This window comes from Protomyctophum bolini (assembly GCF_963924005.1).
Source record: "Protomyctophum bolini genome assembly, chromosome: 4".
Taxonomy (NCBI): Eukaryota; Metazoa; Chordata; class Actinopteri; order Myctophiformes; family Myctophidae; genus Protomyctophum; species Protomyctophum bolini.
Genome location: NC_137865.1, coordinates 15,338,717 through 15,358,716, shown reverse-complemented (window position 1 = coordinate 15,358,716; position 20,000 = coordinate 15,338,717). Strand labels below are relative to the sequence as shown.

Genomic DNA, 20,000 nt, shown 5'->3' with positions numbered 1-20,000 from the left:
CTCAAGTCATTTCTCCCCACCTGAATGGACAGGTCCCAGAAAAGAGTGAATGTGTGTAAACTGTTGTAGAGAGAGAGAGAGAGCGAGAGAGAGAGAGACACACACACACACACACACACACACACACACACACACACACACACACACACACACAGAGAGAGAGAGAGAGAGAGAGAGAGAGAGAGAGAGAGAGAGAGAGAGAGAGAGAGAGAGAGAGAGAGAGAGAGCTCTCCAAGATGTTGGGATTGTCGCTCAATAAGTGGGGAAAAATGGAGTTATTCATAATGAGTATGCTATATGTTTCACCATTTTGTAAAAATAAAATAATATTAACAATAATAATAAAGGCATCAGTGTAAATAACATGAAAAATGACAATTGTGTTTTAACTTTTAACCTAATTATTGCAGGGTTTTTTGAGGTTTGCAATTTCAACCGGTTGTTATGCAACTTATGCTGCGTGATTTGATTTTGAACATAATCAAACACTGCAACATAACCTCCAGAAGGAACCACTGTGGGGCGACATTTGATTAGATTTAATCCTCATAGCGGACTAGGGACAGGGGTGGCGCTGCTTCCCTACTAGCTGCCCTGTAGTCGGAATAGTCTGAATGTAATTTTCGATGACAGACACGGCGGTGTGGTGGAGGTGGTGGCAGTAGGACACACACAGCTCGTCCCACCACAACGATCAATCCTCAGCGTCGTTTGTCACGTTGAGTTGTATGTTTTCTCCTCGAAAAGCTAACGCCACTGGTTCTTTATCGTCTGGAGTGTAACTTCGAGGTGACGACGGGCATGTTGGGCGCCACGTCCCCGCGGATATAGGATATAGGCGACAGCGACCGAGGCAAATAACCCAACACGTCGAAAACAACAAAGCGTTATTTTTTCTTTTTTTTTACCCTCCACGGTCGGTGGAAAGACGGCATCCGGCCTGAAAAGAAGCTCCGAGGTCGGGGACCCGGGTCGGAACAACGTACACCGTTTCTGGTGAGTGGAAATGATCTAGAATTCGTGTGGTCCTTTACAATTACAGCAGAAAAACAAGTGGTTACGGTACGGGGGAGCAGAGCACCCCGGTCGGCAGGCTGCTAGTTCAGGCTCCGTTGACAGAACAAACATTGTTATCGCCGCTGCATTGTCACAAAATGGGGTAACAATGTAGCAATGTTTACTCCACACCGCACCGCGCGTGAATGTAGGTGTACGTGTGTGCGCGCGCGTGCGCTGGATTCACTTTGGGCTTGTCCCGCTTGCCAAAGAATGGTTCCTGTTTATAAATAAACATGTCGCTAAACACCAACCGCCTGCAAGCTGATTTGCTCTAATTTAAATGCAACAGAGCAGGGTTTATTCTAACTTTTACGTAGGCTACCTGCACTTTCATTATGCCATTAGAGTACACACACACACACACACACACACACACACACACACACACACACACATTTCAATGGTTCTGACTGTTATGATATGAAAATAAAGGTTGTTGCCTTGTCCATGAGAAATAGATTCATAGAGGTGATATAAAATTGTTGTTACCGAATAATTTGAAGTGATTGGAAAATCGTGACAGGGTAATTTGTCTGTGGAGTGGACCCCCGTGGGAACCCCCCCCCCCCCCCCATGGAACCCTGGGGCCTGGGCGTCCCTGAAACCCCTTTGAAAACTACTGTAGACCTATAGAATCTACAGTATATGGTGGAGTTGCAGTAGAAACCCCTGACTGCAGTGCTAAGTGTAAGACTATACTTTTCAGAGTGCCACAACTGTTTGAAAAGTAGGGCCTGTGCTGTGCATGTATCAACTTGCTTGGCTGATAACCTGGCCAACATTTTACTGACCCATTTAAAATTTAAGATGTTTATCTTATTTCCTGTTCCTATTATTCAAGACATGGCATGATGGCAGTTCCAAACTCATGATACATCATCCTTGAGAATGAGGCCATTTAATCCATTGCCCCCCCCCCCCCCTGCGGGATGATGTGGAGCATGTTTTGAGGAGTGCTGGTATTCACCATTCCTCCATGGAATTCCTGTCCCCCTGCTCAATGCAAAGTGGCTCAGAGTCACTAGACTAGAGTTAATAACGTGTGTGTGTGTGTTTTAGCTAGGAAATAGACATCGATTGTGTTTAGTATTTCCCGGCGATGCCAGATTTTGGGTGCAATGCCAATCCCACTTTGGGGGAGTCCTCTAGACCACTGTTTTGACAGACTTTTTGCTAAAAAAGATTTTCTAGTCAATTTGAAAAAAACAAATAAACACAAATAAAGAATTGCCAATCTACAAGCTCAAAACACACTTGGAATGCAGCATGTAGTGAGCATACACTGAGCATATACGTTGTTAATACACACACACATTGTTCTATGTGGGAACTGGATGAGAATTAGCCATCCATCCATCCATCTTCAACCGCTTATCCGTAGTCGGGTTGTGGGGGCAACAGCTCCACCAGAGCGCTCCAGACATTCCTCAGTAACTTCCTCCTGGGGGATCCTGAGGCCTTCCAAGGCCAGTGAGGCGTTGTTATCCCTCCATCTGTGCCTTGGTCTCCTCCCAGTGGGACGACTGGGACGTGCATAGAGGACCTCCCTAGGGAGACGCTCGAGGGGCATCCTAACCAGATGCCCGAACCACCTAAACTGGCTCCTTTCCAGGCGAGGAAGCAGTGGCTCTACTCCGAGTCTCCCTCGTGTGACTGAACTTCTCACCCAACTCTAAGGGAGATGCCAGCCACCCGTCGGAGAAAATTCATTTCGGCCGCTTGTATTCACAACCTTATTCTTTCTTTATCCTAGCATGGTTGTGAGCGACTTGCACGGGTTGAATGCAGGCTTCAACCCGGTAGGCATTCACAACCATGCTAGTAAAAAGAATATCACCAACGGTGTTGCGATTCACAGTAGAATCCACACTTCAACCCACCAGGCAGCTCAGGCAGCCGGCGGTGGTGACTGGTGACTCACTATAGCGACTTCCACCATTTCAACAATTAAGCATATACAACCCACTTCACATGAACGATATTGATGTAACCAGGAGAGTTCTCCCCGGGTGGAATCGAGCAGCGCGGCGAGCGAGGTCTGTGCAGACCCGAGAAACATGTACATGCACCCTGCGTGCATGTACAAGCCAGTAAGCCATGTGCAAGCCAGTAAGCCACCAGTTTGTGTGAGGGCTGCTGCTGCATTTCACCCCACACAGACCGGGCGCTACATAGCGATTCTCATAATTTCAACAAATAATCATAAACATACTATTTCACATGAACAATGTTGGTATTGGTAAAACTAAGATATTTTAGGGGAAATATAATATATATTATACATTGCATCGTGTTTCTCCCACACGCTACTAGGATACACCCTCTAGGCGTCCTGGCTGTAAACACTAGTGGATATAACCACCCAGAGGGAGCCAAAGGGAGAGTGTCAATCTGCAGGAAAACACCCCAGCATCATTATATAGGGGAAGATAGAGGGGAAAAAAGGCCAAATATATAGATATTTCTTTAAATTTAGGCTCTATATGACCTCTAATATGCATTGTATATTGGTGCCTATGGCACGTTTCCACTGGTGTCCTTTTGTACTCAATTGAAGAGGAGAAAGAAGAAGAGTGTGTATGAAATTCACTTTAGGTTGTGAACGTATCCTGTAGTTCATGGTGGCTCACTGACAACACCATCATTGATGTTGTCATGTTATAATAGCCACAATCTTACTGGGTTAATTCAGGGCCCTGGGAAGCAAGATGTGCAATTAGCCTGTAAACATATCTTGCTGCTATTTTATAGCAGGGCGCGTCATAGTCGAGTGGTTAGGAGGCGAGGTGACTTTCTCTCATTTCCTGTGTGGAAGTTGCAGTAACTTACACAACCTTTCTTGCTTTTTGCGACATTGGTTTAGTAATAGTAAATATCGTAAGCAGCAGGTGTCGTGGTACCTGGCAAGGGGTGAGGAGATGGTTGGTGTGGTACCGTGGTAAAGTGTCTGTTGGTGTGTGGTGGTTTGATGGGGATGGTTCCCTTGGTGAGGACCTTGGGGATGGTGGTAGCAGGGAAACAAGACACGCAGTGAAACAGCTGTAGCCACGCGGCAGTGATCCCCATGAGGGCCAGTGCAGATCATATTATGTGTGTGTGTGTGCGTGCGCGTGCATACTTAAGAATAGATTAGTTTTTTGTGTGAGACTGCTATAGAACAAACATAGACTCATGCACAGGATTGTACCACACTCAGTGAGAGGCTTACCTATATAAAGTCACTTTTCCATTGCATGGCACCGGCTCGAGTTGCCTCATCTTACTTGCCTTTTTTGGCATTTCTTTTTAGGTAAAAGTACCATACACCTGGTACTTTCTGGGTATCTCCTTTGATTATCTAAGGAGATGCCAAAAGGTGACTGTCTGTCTATCTGTGTGTTAAATAGAGATAATTTACAGACAGCACTAGTGTTGCTTTAACTTTAGCATTATTTAGTAATTTCCTATGCAGAGGGTAGGATGACCAGCTGCACTGTGTGTGTGTGTGTGTGTGTGTGTGTGTGTGTGTGTGTGTGTGTGTGTGTGAGTGAATGTGGAAATGTGGAAATGCAGGTATTTTAACAGCTATATCCTTGAGAATAGAATACTGGACGGGTATAGGAAAGAAGAGCCATGCCTAAATGATACGTCATAGAACGACAACATGTTCAGCAAGCACGTCGCGACACACAGTCGAGTATAAATTGAGCTTATACAGTCTCTTTCTCTCCCATTCACGAGTTACACGAGTTAATTGATTGTAGAACAGCTTCTCTCATAACAAGTTACACGAGTTACATTTTCATTGTTTAAGTCGCGTTTTAATACGTTTTAAGACTCGGACAGAGTGGGATAGGTGACGCGTTAGGATGACGTCACTGCAAAAGTTTCAGTCCCACTGACATGCAAAGGCTTCTGGGAAATTGAGGCCCAATGTATTCTAATGGCGGCGGTGGTGAGCAGCGGGAGTGTTCCTCTTCCACTCTTTGTTGTTGACTGCCACTTTGGATTATTTCTCCACACTACAATAAAGGATCACACTATTTTAGTCAGTGGGGCATTGCGATGAATTCATTCCGCAGTCAAACTGTTAACAGTGCACAGTACACATTGTATCAACAGATGTACATTAATTTAAGAGTAAGGGCAATAATGCACCTACAATTCTATAAGTGCTAGATTGAGTTATTTTTACGAAGTGTGTGTGCGTGTGCGTGCGGGCGTGCACGTGCAAGTACATTTCCCATTCACTTGTCCGGGCATAAAAGTCTCTTGTCCGGAGCACGAGCACACAAATAGGCCTACATTTTAAATCAACTAACTGTAAGTTGGTTTTATTTGATGAATACATGTTTGAAGGTGAATATTTTAAGTTTGCAAGTTAATAGCCCTAGATTAGAATGTTTTCGATCTTGCATATATTCATGTATTCCAAATACACAGCCATAGATCGGTCCTATCCGCGCACGGTTACCAGACTGACTTCGTCGGCATTTAAACTTATAGCACTGCCTGTGCACCCACCCAATAATTAATTCCTAAGACTTGGAGTCGTTTTGGGGACTAGTTTTATATTAATTTGAAAGTTCTGGCAGAAAAGGTGTTTTTACCGATCGTCAAATATCTCCACTTTTCCACGAGCTGCACATGGACAACATTCTCTCCGTTGAGGGGCCCGGAATGATTGCAGGACTGAACATATCAAAACTTTAGGAAGCACAAATGTACGGGGCACAGAAAATAGGTTGTGTGATCAATTTCCCAACACCAATCGCAACAGTTTTTATATTTTCAGTCTAGCTTTTCCTCATGTAAAAGTGCCGATATTTTACATAACATATGTTTTCTGCCAGAACTTTCACATGGATAGGACGATATCTGACTCAAAGTCTTAGGAATTAATTACTGGGTGAGTATACACACAGTGCTACAAGTTTAAATGCTGACGTGGTCAGTCTGCTAACTGCTCCGATAGGACTGATATATGGCTGTGTATTTGGTATTTGGAATACATGAAATGTATGTAAGATTACAGACATTCTAGGGCCATTACCAATATTGGAAAGGTGAGGATTAGGAAGGCCAGACCATAATGCCAGAACAATATTGTTGGCTGGTATGAGCGTTGCAGAAAAAGCGAAACCAAGAGTCACTTGTCCAATGGACAAGTAAATAACATTTTAATGCACTTATCCGCGAATATTTAATACTTGTCCCGGACAAGCGGACAAGCATTAATGTCAAGCCCTGGAGTATGTTCTGGGTTCATGCTGAAGCAGCAGGCCATAGACAGCTGGCTGAAGGTTAATATGTCAGCCCTCTCTGGGGAGCAGCTGCTATGTGACTATATCACAGTCCTGTCTATACATAGAACCCGTGAATACAAACTATTTCTCTTTCACTACTGTTAACACAAGGAATCTGGCACCAGCTTTTAATTCTATACCACATGATGAATACAGTTGCCCTAGGGCTAGGCCTAGACAACAAATGCTGGCGCTATGTAGAAAAATTGAGCTGCCTCCACACCCCGAATCTCGTCTGTAACTGGAAGTGTCCCCTTTGCTAACGTCACCCAGCATTCGCCGTGCAGGGCCAGCTGGCTATGAACCTGTCATACAGTACTTGCTCATTACTCACTTAAAATGTCTGGATCATTTACTGATGGACGAATACTGCCTATTTTACCCTCACACTCGGCACATATTTCTTTAAAGCATTTAGACTGTTATTCACTTGGATGGAGACATAAGTCTCCATCCAAAGTACTAGGCTATTTCTGTAATAGCATATTAGCTAGGCATATTAGAGATGCTCTGAAATAATTACTTGGTAATTATGAGCTTACTAGTTACATAAAAAGATACAAAGCCCCATGTGTGGCTTGTTTATTAGAATATGATATGATCAAAAGATTTTTGTAACTAATTAATCAGAGTGGACACATAAATCTCTCTTAAGCCGAAACCACACCAATGCAACTATTTGCAACTCCTTGCAACATGCAACTACTCGCAACCATTATCTCCAATGGAAGTTGCAAGGAGTTGCATTGGTGTGACATGCCTTAAAAGGGTTTTGTTGCAAGGAGTTGCGACTAGTTGAAAGGAGTGGAACTGGAACTGGTGCCGTTTGAGACTTGATGACGATATTATTTCTCTTCTGAAATTCAAACCGAATGTTCACCATCACCCAGGCCTTTGCAAATGTACATCCTGGTTTCCCAAGCGCAACGCACTAACTTAGAGCCCTGTGGTAAAACACAGACTTTGACTAAAACAGCAGATGAATATATGGCCTGGTCCCTGACACTGTGAGTGCTGTAAAAGCTACAGTGCTTGTGTTTGCTGTTAGATATGGGTACCGATAATCTGATAACCCAGGCTGTCCTGCCACCCGTCCTCAGATAAGCGGTGTGGCCTGTTGCTCCTGTTGATAGCCAATAAAAGGCTTTTGGGACCGAGCCACAGAGTGGCGCGCTACAAGCTTGTAGGTCTGTTTTTTTTGTTTTATCGACTGACATAGACTGACATAGAAACATAGCTTTTTCAGAAAACTGTCAGGATGTAGAAGACATTTTTAGAATCTGATCTCAGGTCAAAATGGGTTAAGTTAGGCTTATACAACTATATTGGGCACTTTGTTATGTGGTCCCCTCCTTTTTAGGTCTCTTCACCGAAAATAGCCGATCTACAAGAATGTGTCACATTCCCAAATATCTGCTTATTTTATCATCCCATCCCACTACCAAAATCAGAACAGGGTCGACGTTGTGTCTGGTTGCTATAGAGCGTCGCAGTCCTTTCAGAACGACGAGTGGCCCAGGAAATGATTCTCCATTCATTTTCTCCATAGGCTTTTCAAAAAGTATTTTTATAAAGACTGTTAGGCCAGGGACAAAGCCAACTTGGATCGTGACAAATCATGACAATAATTACAATGTTTTGGGCCGATTATAATTATTAATAAGAAAAACAAAACAAATAGTGTTGTACCGTATCCTGCCTTTATTTTCTTCTTTCAAATTATTTGATCGGCACAAAATATTGTGTTTGTTGTCATGATTTGTCACGATCCGAGTTGGCTTTGTCCGCGGCGTAACCGTCTTTATATAAATAATTACTTTTTGAAAAGCCTATGGAGAAAATGAATGGAGAATCATTTCCTGGGCCACTCGTCGTTCTGAAAGGGGGCGGGATTGCAACGCTCTATAGGGCCCTGCTTACCGGCACTCCACTTGCCTCCACACTTACACACACTATTCATAATAACTCTGTCAAGCCCTCCCCCCCCCCCCCCCCCTCCCCTGGCAGTGGCGCTAGAGAGAGACTGGTCGAGCTTCTAGTTCACCGAATAGGGATGCTGGGGTTCATGTGATTAAGTGGGTTTAACAGCCAAAGGCTTCTAGGAATGACAAGGCCTGCTGGTGAGAAATGAATGACAGATATGGGTGAAGAAGAGAAAGGGAGGAGGAGGCACGGATGATAATCCGTTTTTCAACTTCTCTGTGATGCTAATACGCGGAACACAAACAAAGACCAGGTAACTTCACTTCAGATCGGTTGAGCCCTCTCCTGGGTCATTATCTTCGTAATGAACCTGTCTGTTTATAATGCTCCCACTGCCTTTTATCTAGGGCTGTATAAAGAGCACGTCCCTCCTACTGTCCTGATAACATCAGACAGTGTCACAGTATCCCTTCATCTCTCAGTTGTCTGCTAGTGTGTGTCCGTTTGGCAGAGAGGTATTAATTCACGTCAGTCTTCTATCGCATACACCGGCAGTACACACAGACACACACACGCACGCGCGCATGTTTTTCCTGCAGGAAAAAGCTTAGCTTTGCCGGTGCTGGTCAGGGGAGGGAAATTTATTTATACTTATTTTTTTCCCTCAAAATAGAAGAGGGGAGAAGTTGCTTAACAGTTTGACTCCATAAAAGGCTTTACCCTCATTTTAATCAAATAGTCTACACTGCCGAGATTGTTTTATTACCTTTTAGAGCATACGCTGAAGTATTTGCAGCTTTCAACCACGAAAATCCGGCAGAAAATGCTTCTATGGTTTGTTATGATGAGACGAGCCAGCGGCCATGCCAATGCGGAACGAAACCACAGTGCAGAGCAAGTTGTAGTCCAAACAAACCCCCCGTTCACTTGCATTGGGTTCAATTTCCCAGAAGCCCTAGCAGTCCAGATGATGACTTGATTTCCGGTTTCGTCATCATAACGTGACGGCCTAGTCATCAGGTCCAGGATAAATCCGCTGTTTTTTTTTAATTATTTTAAAACGGCGAATTAAACTCATTAAACAAATGTCGGAAACACTGGATTAAACAATTAGCGGCCCTCAAACACAAAAACACAAAATCTACTTAATAGGAAAATAATCCCAAAGTCCCTTATAATAAACAGATTTGTGGTTGGAGTGTCTGCCCTGAAACTGGGAGGTCAGGGTTTGATCCCCGACCGGGTCATACCAAAGACTCAATGCCTCCCTGCTTGGCACTCAGCATCAATGGGTTGGATTGGGGGGGTGAAATTAACTAATGATTCCCGAGTGCGGCACGGCTGCGGCTCACCGCTCCAAGAGATGGGTCTAATGCGGAGAACAAATGTCACTGCGGTAATGTGTGTGACAAATCGTACGACTTTGACTTTTGGCTTATTTCTATAGACCTGGTTGCTTGTTTCAACTTTCAACAGAATCTGGCAACACTTCTGGCTTCTAGCTAGTGGCTCTGGCTCAATGTTATGCTAGGCTTTGCTGCGTTTCTTCTGACTGTCCATGGCATGCTCCCTGACTGGGAGACTGGATGGATCTAACTTTCTGTTATTATGTCAAACTCAAGACACTACGCTCATATCATTTTCAGTCGCTTTCTTTATGCGATGCAAAAGTGCATGTGTTGCGCTATTGCTGGACCAATGTTAATGCACGTTAATCCGACAGTGGGGACCTGTGTGTGTGTGTGTGTGTTTGTGTCTCACGCGTCTCCCCTGGCTCTATAGTCTATACATCTCCGTACATGGGTGTTTTACCGGATTCAGCATTCATGTCACGCACCCCCTAGAGACAGTTTGGGAATGCCTGTCATACACAGACAGTGTTGTCTTAAGGATAAGCAGTTGTAGTTCTCATTCTCATTCTGAGTAGCAACAGTGGAAGTGGTTTTCATTTATACAAAATACTCTTCAACTGTACCCCCAATTTAGTTGTGGCCAATTCCTCCATTGTAGTCCAGGAGGCCAGTGACAAACTGGCCTCCTGTAGTGTTCTGGGGAGTGTAACCAACGTGTCTCCACTGATACACACGTGGAGATGCCAGGCAGCTGCTTCTTTTCACCTGACAGTGAGCAGTTTCACTGAGAGAGTTACTGAACAAGCACCCTGCACCCAGACCAACCTGTAGGAGTTAGTCGGTAATGCAATGACAGAACACCCTCCCGTGGCCCGAAGGCCCACCCAGATTGACAGCATGCCCCACTGCATGAGATCCATGAAATTCCACCGGGCAGAGTTGCGTTGCGACTGCATCATAGCAGCCACAGCTGGTCATGGCCGCTCTAGAGTCTAGTAGTCTAGTAGACGATGCTTGTGATTCCATCAGATGCATTTCAGAATTCAGACATGGCCCAGAAGCGGCGAGCACGCATGCTTCGCTGCGCCCTGTCTATTTTTTCCTGCATGCTGCTCATGGAAAGCGGCCAAAAATCATATCGACATCCTCCACTGAAAATAGCCGATCATGTACAAAGTTTCTAACTTAAAATGCATCGCTATGTGACGTGCTGTGAGCTTGTAGATCTGCTATTTTCAGGGAATGTTTGCCCCCAGAATTGGGACACTATGGTTCAAGTGGTTAAGCCATTTTAAATTAGCTAAAATTGCCAATCTACAACTCGAGGTCACGTGAGCTTCGGGGGGAAAAAAGTCAAATAATGGCTGATATATCAATAAAACTATCTGAAAGGTATCTAAAATCAGACCCGTCTGAAGTGAGTGGTACTGTACTGCAGTGATTCCCAACCTTGACAGAAAGTAACACTAACCCTCCCCCGAAAGCAATATTATAGCTACTGGGCTGCAGGCTTCCTATTGTTGTGCCGTTGTTGTTGTCACACGTCTAACCATTAGACGTGCGATAACAACAACGACGGAACAATAGACTCTAACGACCCTCGGCCATTGAAATGTTAATGCTAAAGAGATGCATCCAGAAGACGCTACATTTCGCTCATTCCATAAAGACACCACCAGAACACACACAGTGCCGCCGGGTCACCTGCATCTGACGACGGCACAGCCAGCGGCAGAGATTTTTAGGCTATGAAAAGTGTGCCCTGGGACAAAAGGTTGGGAAATACTGTACTGTACTGTACTGTACTGTACTGTACTGTACTGTACTGTACTGTACTGTACTGTACTGTACTGTACTGTACTGTACTGTACTGGCACTCCTCCCTGGCCTGTGTGTGTCTGTCTGTGTGGCTGTGCAACAGTGACACTTGGTGGTGAACAAACGCTATAATGCTATTTGCGTGCTCGGACACAGCCAGGGACACAGCCACACACATAGCTGTCTACAGGAGTGGCTGCACCACTCAAAAAGGAGAGTATGTCTGACAGCAGGGCACGGGTGTTGCTACTAGGTCACAGAGAGAGCTTACAGGGAACGAGAGGAGCAGGCCAGGCCTTGTCAATCAAGCTGCTGTAACCATAGCAACAGTGTTAATCAGCGTCAAGTCCTTATTGTCACAGATATCTGTGGCCGTGCGTCACCCATCGGCTCCGGGCCTGCAGGCTCTGGCGAAGGTGTCTGCTATCGTCACACACACTCACAGCCACAACAGTTAATAAAAATAAAATAACAATTTATTATATATAATTATAATATATATATATATTTATAAAAAATAATATTGCAATTTCCAAAAGGCAGATTTCCAAAAGGCAGATGCTGCGATTAATTGTGCAAGAGAGGGCTCAACATTTTAATTTAAAGAAGGTACTGGTAGACACTTTCTAGTGTTTTATGAGCATCCCCATTGAACACACCAAAGGTCTGACATGCGGAAATCGACCGTCGCTCCCGACATTGTGTTGGTCCGACATGCGTTGCGCCGTGCTTGCGGTTAGGTTAGTGTTTTGGGTAGGGTGTCGGTCTAATGACAGTCGGACCAATAGTATGTCGGAACTAAAGCCTGTTGTACCCCGTCCCGTACCCTCCAAGAAAGAAGCCACCTGCTTCATTGATCTCAGTATATGCAAATAAACAGTGACTTAAACGTGCTTGAGATAGCCAATCCAACACAGTGAAGTATGTAAACGTTATTTTTGTTGAAGATTGTTGCATTTTAAGTATGTGATAATAATGGCTGTATTTTTATCATTACATATGAGCTGTACGGTCAGCTCATTTAAAAGTTACCTTATCACCTAGAAATTAGACCTACAATGTTAGGGAAATTATTCAATAGAAAAGAGAATTTCAGGAATGGATGCTATGGTGACACTAACTACAATTTTAAGTTTAATACATGATATCATGGGAGAAGTACATTAACCACATTATAATGTTGATGGGGTTTGTCAGGGGTCTATACCTTTTTTGAAAATAACTGATCTACAAGCTTCGTTGCGAGCTCGTAGATCTATTCTCTTATGACATGCACAGCATAGGAAAGCTAGGGTTAATTTTTTGTGTTGTGTCGCCAGAAGACCAGAGATCTCCACAAGACCAGTCAGTGGCCTTGTGGTTAGAGTGTCTGCCCTGAAACTGGGAGGTCGGAGTTCGATCCCCGGGCGGGTCATGCCAAAGACTGTAAAAATGGGACCCAATGCCTCCCTGCTTGGCACTCGGCATCAATGGGTTGGATTGGGGGGGTCAATTCCACAAATCAAATGATTGCCGAGCACGGCACGGCTGCAGCTCACCACTCCTTGGCTGCGGCTCACTGCTCCAAGAGATGGGTCAAATGCGGAGAACAAATTTCACTGCGTGACAAATCATATGATTTTGATTCTGCAGTAGAACAAATTTCATGCCATTATTGTGCTGAAACTGGGTTCGGTGGGGCGCCTGCCTCCTTCTAGTGTTGTGCCTGACCTGTGTGTGTGTGTGTGTGTGTGTCTTTTACGCTATTGAAGTAGTCTGACGGGTACATCGGTATCCCTGTGTTCTCTTCGTATTTTGAAGACCAGGCCCATTGCAAGTTTCTTTACTCTGTCCTCTAGTCTACCCTGAGTCATCCCAGTCCCACCCTAGCATAATGAGCAGGGGTTAGGTGAGTTCTGGCTGTAAGGCCTAGTAGTAACCTTACCAGTTTGTTTTGAGAGGTCTGCGCTTTTGTTTTTAATGCCTTTTGAAGTCCTCACGTACCACAAGGTGCATGCATTGTCGAAATGACATTGGATGAGTGCTGCGGCTAGTGTCCTCAGTGTGTTCCAACTTCCTACTGACCGCAGAGGAGATCCTGAATAGAAAACTAATTCTACCACAGTCTGGACCTACACAGGAAGACGAAGACCTCCTGGTGAACCCCCGACATTACTGAGGCTGCCATTTAGAAAAAAATATGAATGAATGTGAGGGGTTAAGAAAGAGGGAGTGTGTTAATGTTTTGTGTTTGTCTGTGTAAAAAATATATATATATAAATCACAAAAAAGAGAGAGCAAGAAAGTGAGACAAAGAGAGAGTGAACAAGTGCAATTGTTGGCATGACTGGAGGGTGAGCTCAGCCTTGCTTTTCTAAAGAGCAGCCTTCTCACCCTGGCCAAGACAATGAGGACATGAGTGAAGGAGCTGGCTCCATTATGGGAGGCTTGTATAAAGGCCACCATTGTGTGCAGCAGAAAGCGAGTTTCCTGTATTAAAGAAATGAAGACAAAAAATGTCGAGAAGGCCTTAGCATGCTGGGTAGAGCTGACCTGTGCACGGCAGCAATCAGGCATGATTTCCCCCATACCGAGGGGCAGGTGAGGCTTAAAGGAAAGATTGACTCTTGAACAGCGAGGTGCAACACAAGCCATCAAGGCTGTTCTTTCCTCTTCCATTGCTCTTTCTGTGCCTCCTTCTGTTCTCTTCTCACCTTGCCTTTCACACTTGTCATCTGTGTCACTAGGATTGACGTGTAGTCGTGTACGGCAGTGTTCGATTTGCAATTAAACAAGACATTTTACCACAACATTAGCCAGTGTCAACATATATTGATATTTAAAGGTGTTTAGCCCATTATCTACAAGCCACGAATAACCTTTATTGAAGAGTATTTAATAGGTAAGACCCTACCGTCTAATTGTCATGTTATTCACCCTTTTGATTATGTTCTGGCAATCTGAATATGTTATTTCTTGTTTTCAGTACAGCTCCATCCTATTACACACACACAATCCCCATCTGTGTGTGTGTGTGTGTGTGTGTGTGTGTGTATATATATATATATATATATATATATATATATATATATATATATATATATATATATATACATAGCGCTATGTTTGTATCACTGTGCTTTCCCAAGAGAACTACTTCACCAGTATGACTATGACCACTGACCTGAGTGTGGTCATGTAAACGTATATTTTACTATATGAAGTGCCTCGGATGCCATTTGCCTCAATATCCTGATTGATCTGGAAGTCCTTGACAGTGTTGGAGGTGATGATGATGATGATGATGATAATGATGATGGTGGCAGATTGGTCCACTAAGCTGAAATGGGACAGTTCCAGGGATGATGAGACCACAGCTAACCTGGCTTCCTGTGCTGCAGGGTGTGCGTGTGCACTTACTCTCATCAGCCATACTGATGCCCCTTGTCCATTGTTAATAGCATACTGTCCGCTCAGGGCTACAGCAGAAGAGGACAACTATGTGGGCTAAAGATGCCCACGGGCATCACATAACATCAACATCCATAGGGTGCCAGCTCCCTCCCCGTTCTGCCCTGCTATCTCCTGCTTTCTGTCCCTGTGAGGCAGGCCGACCAGGAAATTTGAGTTCTAGCATTCAGCTGAAGCTTGATGGGGGAGTTGTGATGCGTCGCGGCCGCTGGTTCGTAAAGGGATGGGGAACTAGCGGTGGGGGGTAGTTGTGGATGAACAAGCACCATGGGGGGTTGGAGTTGGGTACGACCTCGAGTCTATAGGGCGTTTGAAGGGAGATCCAAAATCTCCATGTTGTTTGCCGCCTTGCGGTGCATCAGCACAGGGGGGGAGGCAGCGGGGTTGCTGTGGCAAGAAATCTCTAATCGACGAGTGTGGGACCCACCTTCCAACATCACCTCCCACCACCCAGTTTCCCAATGGAGCTCAGAGCTCAGATCCCCCCCACCCCCCAGGTTAGCATGGTTCGCGTTGGGGATATGGGATCATGTCCAGGGTTGCCAAGTCTGCTTATTTCCCGCAACTTTGGGCGTGTTTTTTTCCCGGGTTGCATTTTTTTGGGCTTGTTTTTCAAATAAATGCGGTGCCTTGTTTTTGAAAACAAGCCAACATTTCTTTGATGTATATACTATAAATACCCATAGGTTTTGGGGGAGTGTGAATCACATTGAATGACATTGGTCTGGTTGTCTAAAGTATGTGTGTAATAGTATAATAAATGACCAAAACATTCATTATTAGACATACAAAAATTGATAATGATAAATGCATCAAGTATGTTTTTATTCAGATTATATGGCCATATTATTGTGCTTGCTTTAGCTTGTTTTTCAAGGGGAGATTGGCATATTTCTCTCAAGAGTAGGCTTGTTTTTGGCATTTTTGGACGTGGGTTGGCTTATTTCTTTCACGATAGTTGGCAACACTGATCATGTCCAAAGCTCCACACTCCAAGACCTAAAGCCAGGGGATTGGGCTTATGGGAGACTAGTACACCACCCATAAAGCTTCTCCTTTTAACCTCCGATGCTGCCATAATGTTTCCATTTTCTACAGAGCACATTATGGGAATGTATATGTATTATGTACACAGTCAGAGTTGTATATAAGCTCATAATCCCTGTCATCTACGTATGATAAAGGATATGCAATGTACATGTATTTGCTTCCAAACATGACGTAACAGAATTACGTATTAATTCAGACATGTCCTCTTCCAACAGAGGTAATGGCAAATTTAACAACGGATCTCCCATTAATTTGAAGCAAGATCAAATATATATTTTTAGCTTTAATAAGTCTGACGCATCGCCCCCTTTTCTGTAAATATTTAATTTGCTGTAAATAATATTATTGTCTTTAGTGTTGTTGATATGTAATATATTCATGATGATTAATTGATTAAGGGATCACAATGAGAACATGATCTAAATATCTCAAATAGGAGACTTAGGAGACCATGTGACGTCCAACCACCACAATTGTGCTAGTTGTACTGTATTAATTTACAGAGTTATTCTGTTAGCGATACCAGTAGGGTTGTCCTGATCGAATCGGGTGATCGGAAATCGGTTCCTAGTATCAATATTATATCCATATCATGATATTAGACTAGATATTGTCTGTGATTTGGGATATTGTACTATTGTGATATGGCGTAAACGTGTTCTATAAAATATAAATATCGGATCGGGAAAAATCGGTATCGGCAGATGCTCAAAATCAGATAATATGAATCGGATCGGGAGCAAAACAAAACGTGATCGGGACATCCCTAGATACCAGTATTGGAAAAGTTGCCAATACTGCGTAACATTCTTTCGGTGTCTCTTACGCTATAGTCTATGCACCGATGTGGTACTATGTAATTTATCACTTGATTCTCATTTATGCAAACAATGCTTGTTTATTTTGAATGTTTGTAGATTTAATTATCTATTACACTGATACTATCGGTCGGATCCGTACTGGGTATTGACCGATATGCAAGTTCAGGTATCCCTTTTGCTCTACTCTACAGATGCGTTAAAATGTTTCATTCACTAAATAATTATGCATTGGCCTGGGCCGTGGCTCAGCGGTCCAGGCACCTTGGCCAGTAGCCAGAGTCTGGCAGTGTGCCGCGGGTTCGACTCCCGCTCCCGACAGCCTTTACTGCATGTCACTCCCCCATCTCTCTCCCCCATTTCCTGTCAGCCTACTGTAAAAAAATTAATTATGCATTACAGCTTTAACCCATATTAGGCAGGAACCCCTTTTGGTGTTTTAAGCATTGTTATACTTTAGCTATTGAAAAATAGCAGCTCTACAAGCTCATAGCGCGGTACGAGCTTGTAGGTCTGCTATTTTTGAAATATCGTGAAAATGTGGCGCAAATCTTTGAATATATATTCTTTCAGAGCGAACGTTTTTAACTCAAATCTTTGCTTCTGGGGGGTCCCTGGAATAACATATTTTCAGATGGGGGTCGGCGGCCAATTACATATAATCTTGGGGGTCCTCGACATGAAAATGTTTTCAGAAAAATTAAATCTTTTTATTTTGACGTCGGGTCTAAATGGGTTCACTGATTCACTTTAGTGGTTCCCAAACCTTTTAGCTCAAGACCCAAAAGAGAATTTGGACGTTTGCCCGGGACCCAAACTAGTGAAAATACAACCAGCTCACAGCACGTTGCTTCGCACCACGTTGTGAGCTTGTGGATGTTTTTTCTTTTCAGAGACAATTAGATTTTTTCTTTACTTGTGAGTTGTGACCCATACAAATTTGTCTGTGACCCACATGGGTCCCGCCCCACCTTTTGGGAAACGGTGCACTTGAGAATACAAGGTCATAGAGGGTTGTTCAGTTGAACTGTATTGTCCATAACTGGAACCTCAACATACTTGTGGCTGAACTGACTTGACTTGCAACTGTTTCAACTGCTGAGTTATAGCACTGTCTTATCCCAGTACTGTGAATAACTAGATTGACTCACTGTCTTTGATCATTGATTTCCTGATGACTAACTTATAGTAGAATGTAGCGGAGGAAACACAACATACTGTTTAGCTCAAGAGTCTATGAGTAATGCTTGCTTAACTACATTTGGCATAGGTTTTTGGTTCTTCCTGCTATTGTCCTGACTCGCCGTAGTCTTATGTCATGGACGTGTACGGCTGGCTGCAGTTCAGTTTATAAGATATGACAAGGAGACGAACGCTGCCCGTGGAGAGCCGTTGACAGGCAGCTCTAGCCCTCGGGGACTGTACAAGTCATGTGGCTTCATGCTTGGCTCTTACTCACACTGAGAGAGACAGTCAGGCACATGTCTATGTCTGCACTAGCAGTGGAGTGAAGATGGCTCCATTGAGGTTCGCCGGGAGAGTAGTGCTGTTAGGCAATATTGGCAAAAAAACCACTCGTATATCACTCACTCACTCACTCACTCACTCATTCGCTCTCTCTCTCTCTTCCCTTTTCTCTGTGATGGAATGGAATGTGTGTTGTGAACTGGATGTTGTCCGAGCTAGTCCTGTTCCATTCAGCCACAAATCCCCTGGTTTAGGATTTGCTTTTACAGTCTGATGTGTTCAGGACCATACTCCCAAACCCACGGGTAGCAATCTCTCCCCAGCTTGTCCCATCTTCCCAGAACAGTAAAGTAACAGGCTAACAGCTCTCGCATTATCTGAGTCACAATTGGCATCGGTGAGCTGATCTTTGCTCGTCGCCACTTCTTTGCCTTGTGAACTAACCATGTCTGCTCCACACACACACACCTGCGTCTTGATGTGCGATTAGGAAACACATCCCGAGGCGGTCGGTTGAGGTGTACTCTTTCATATTTTCTTCCAATGAAAGTTGTTTGGACTACCCATTAATTCAGCTACATGTCATGGCCTGCAAAGTTCCATGTATGATTGTTTTCACTATGAGGGGAATTGTCTGGGAAACGCACTTATAGGACAGGTGGCAAGTGACAAAACTCAACTGTTATGTAATATACATACACTAAGCTGTGTGACGCTGTAAGATATTTTCACACTGGGGTCTTATCAATAGAGGTTCCTGTGTGTTTTCTGTACATTTATTTCATCATTATTAGTATTTCACTCTTTTAACCCCATTCCTCTGTATCCATCCACAGGCCTCCCCTTCCCGAGAGCTCCATGGAAAAGATGAAGAGGTTCAAGCGGCGTCTCTCGCAGACGCTAAGGGGAAGCCACACCATCGATGAGTCGCTCTCTGAGCTGGCTGAACAGATGACCATCGAGGAGAACGGCCTGAAGGACAGCGGTGAGTGAGCGACTTGTGATCTCACCTGTCACGGCAAGTGTCTTGAAGGACTAATATAAAAAAGTGTTGCACATAAATGGGCCTCCTGGTGGTGCTCGAAAAGGCAGAATTGAAAAATGCAGGCCAGATTTTCTTCCTTGGGCTGTAGGAAACGGAGCACTTTGGAAGCCAAACTTAGCCAATCAGGATGGAATCTGAAAAATCTGAAAGACCCGTTTTGTTGAATGGCTATAGACAAATTCACAGAGGCTTGCCTGGGTGTGGCCATTACTGAGGTGTACCATTAAGTGCAGCAGCACTGATTAGCTACACCTGGACTACGGATCACCTGCTCCATGGATTACACCTCAGGGCACCCCTCTGTGAATTCGTCTATAGAGAGACTGTGTACCAATTTGCATTTGGACAAAATCTGTAGGTGTACTGTCAAAAAGAAGTTTTGCAAAAAGTGGCCTCCTTGTGGCGCTATAACAGGCCAATGTGAAAACTTTGGGGCAGAGGTTCATCTCTGGCATCCAGGGAGTGTGTGTAGATTTTGGTTGTGATCAAGCCAACAGTGCCGGATGTCCACAGACGGACGGACGGACATATGGAAGGACACACGGACAGACACACGGACTGAGTGCAAAACCTACTCCCCCTGCCTTCGGCCTGGTGGAGACAATTACGATGTTTAATTCAATTCAATTCAATTCAATACACACACACACCCACACACAGCACAATTCCCTTCCCATGCATACGGCACAGTTCGTTACATCACTCAGTGGGAGGCATTAGAAATCTGACCTAC

At 44.2% G+C, this 20,000-nt stretch overlaps 1 protein-coding gene across 1 annotated transcript in view; it reads left to right on the top strand.

Annotated features, from left to right (window-relative positions):
- Positions 1-638: 638 nt before the first annotated feature.
- The window catches only part of LOC308314792 (cyclin-dependent kinase 17-like), a 37,337-nt gene continuing 17,975 nt past the window's right edge, over positions 639-20,000 (top strand). The window contains exons 1-2 of the mRNA XM_080762490.1: positions 639-996; positions 19,059-19,207. Of these exons, the coding sequence (XP_080618616.1) occupies positions 19,081-19,207 (127 nt within the window). The 5' untranslated portion in view covers positions 639-996; positions 19,059-19,080. The remainder of the gene's footprint in view (positions 997-19,058; positions 19,208-20,000) is intronic.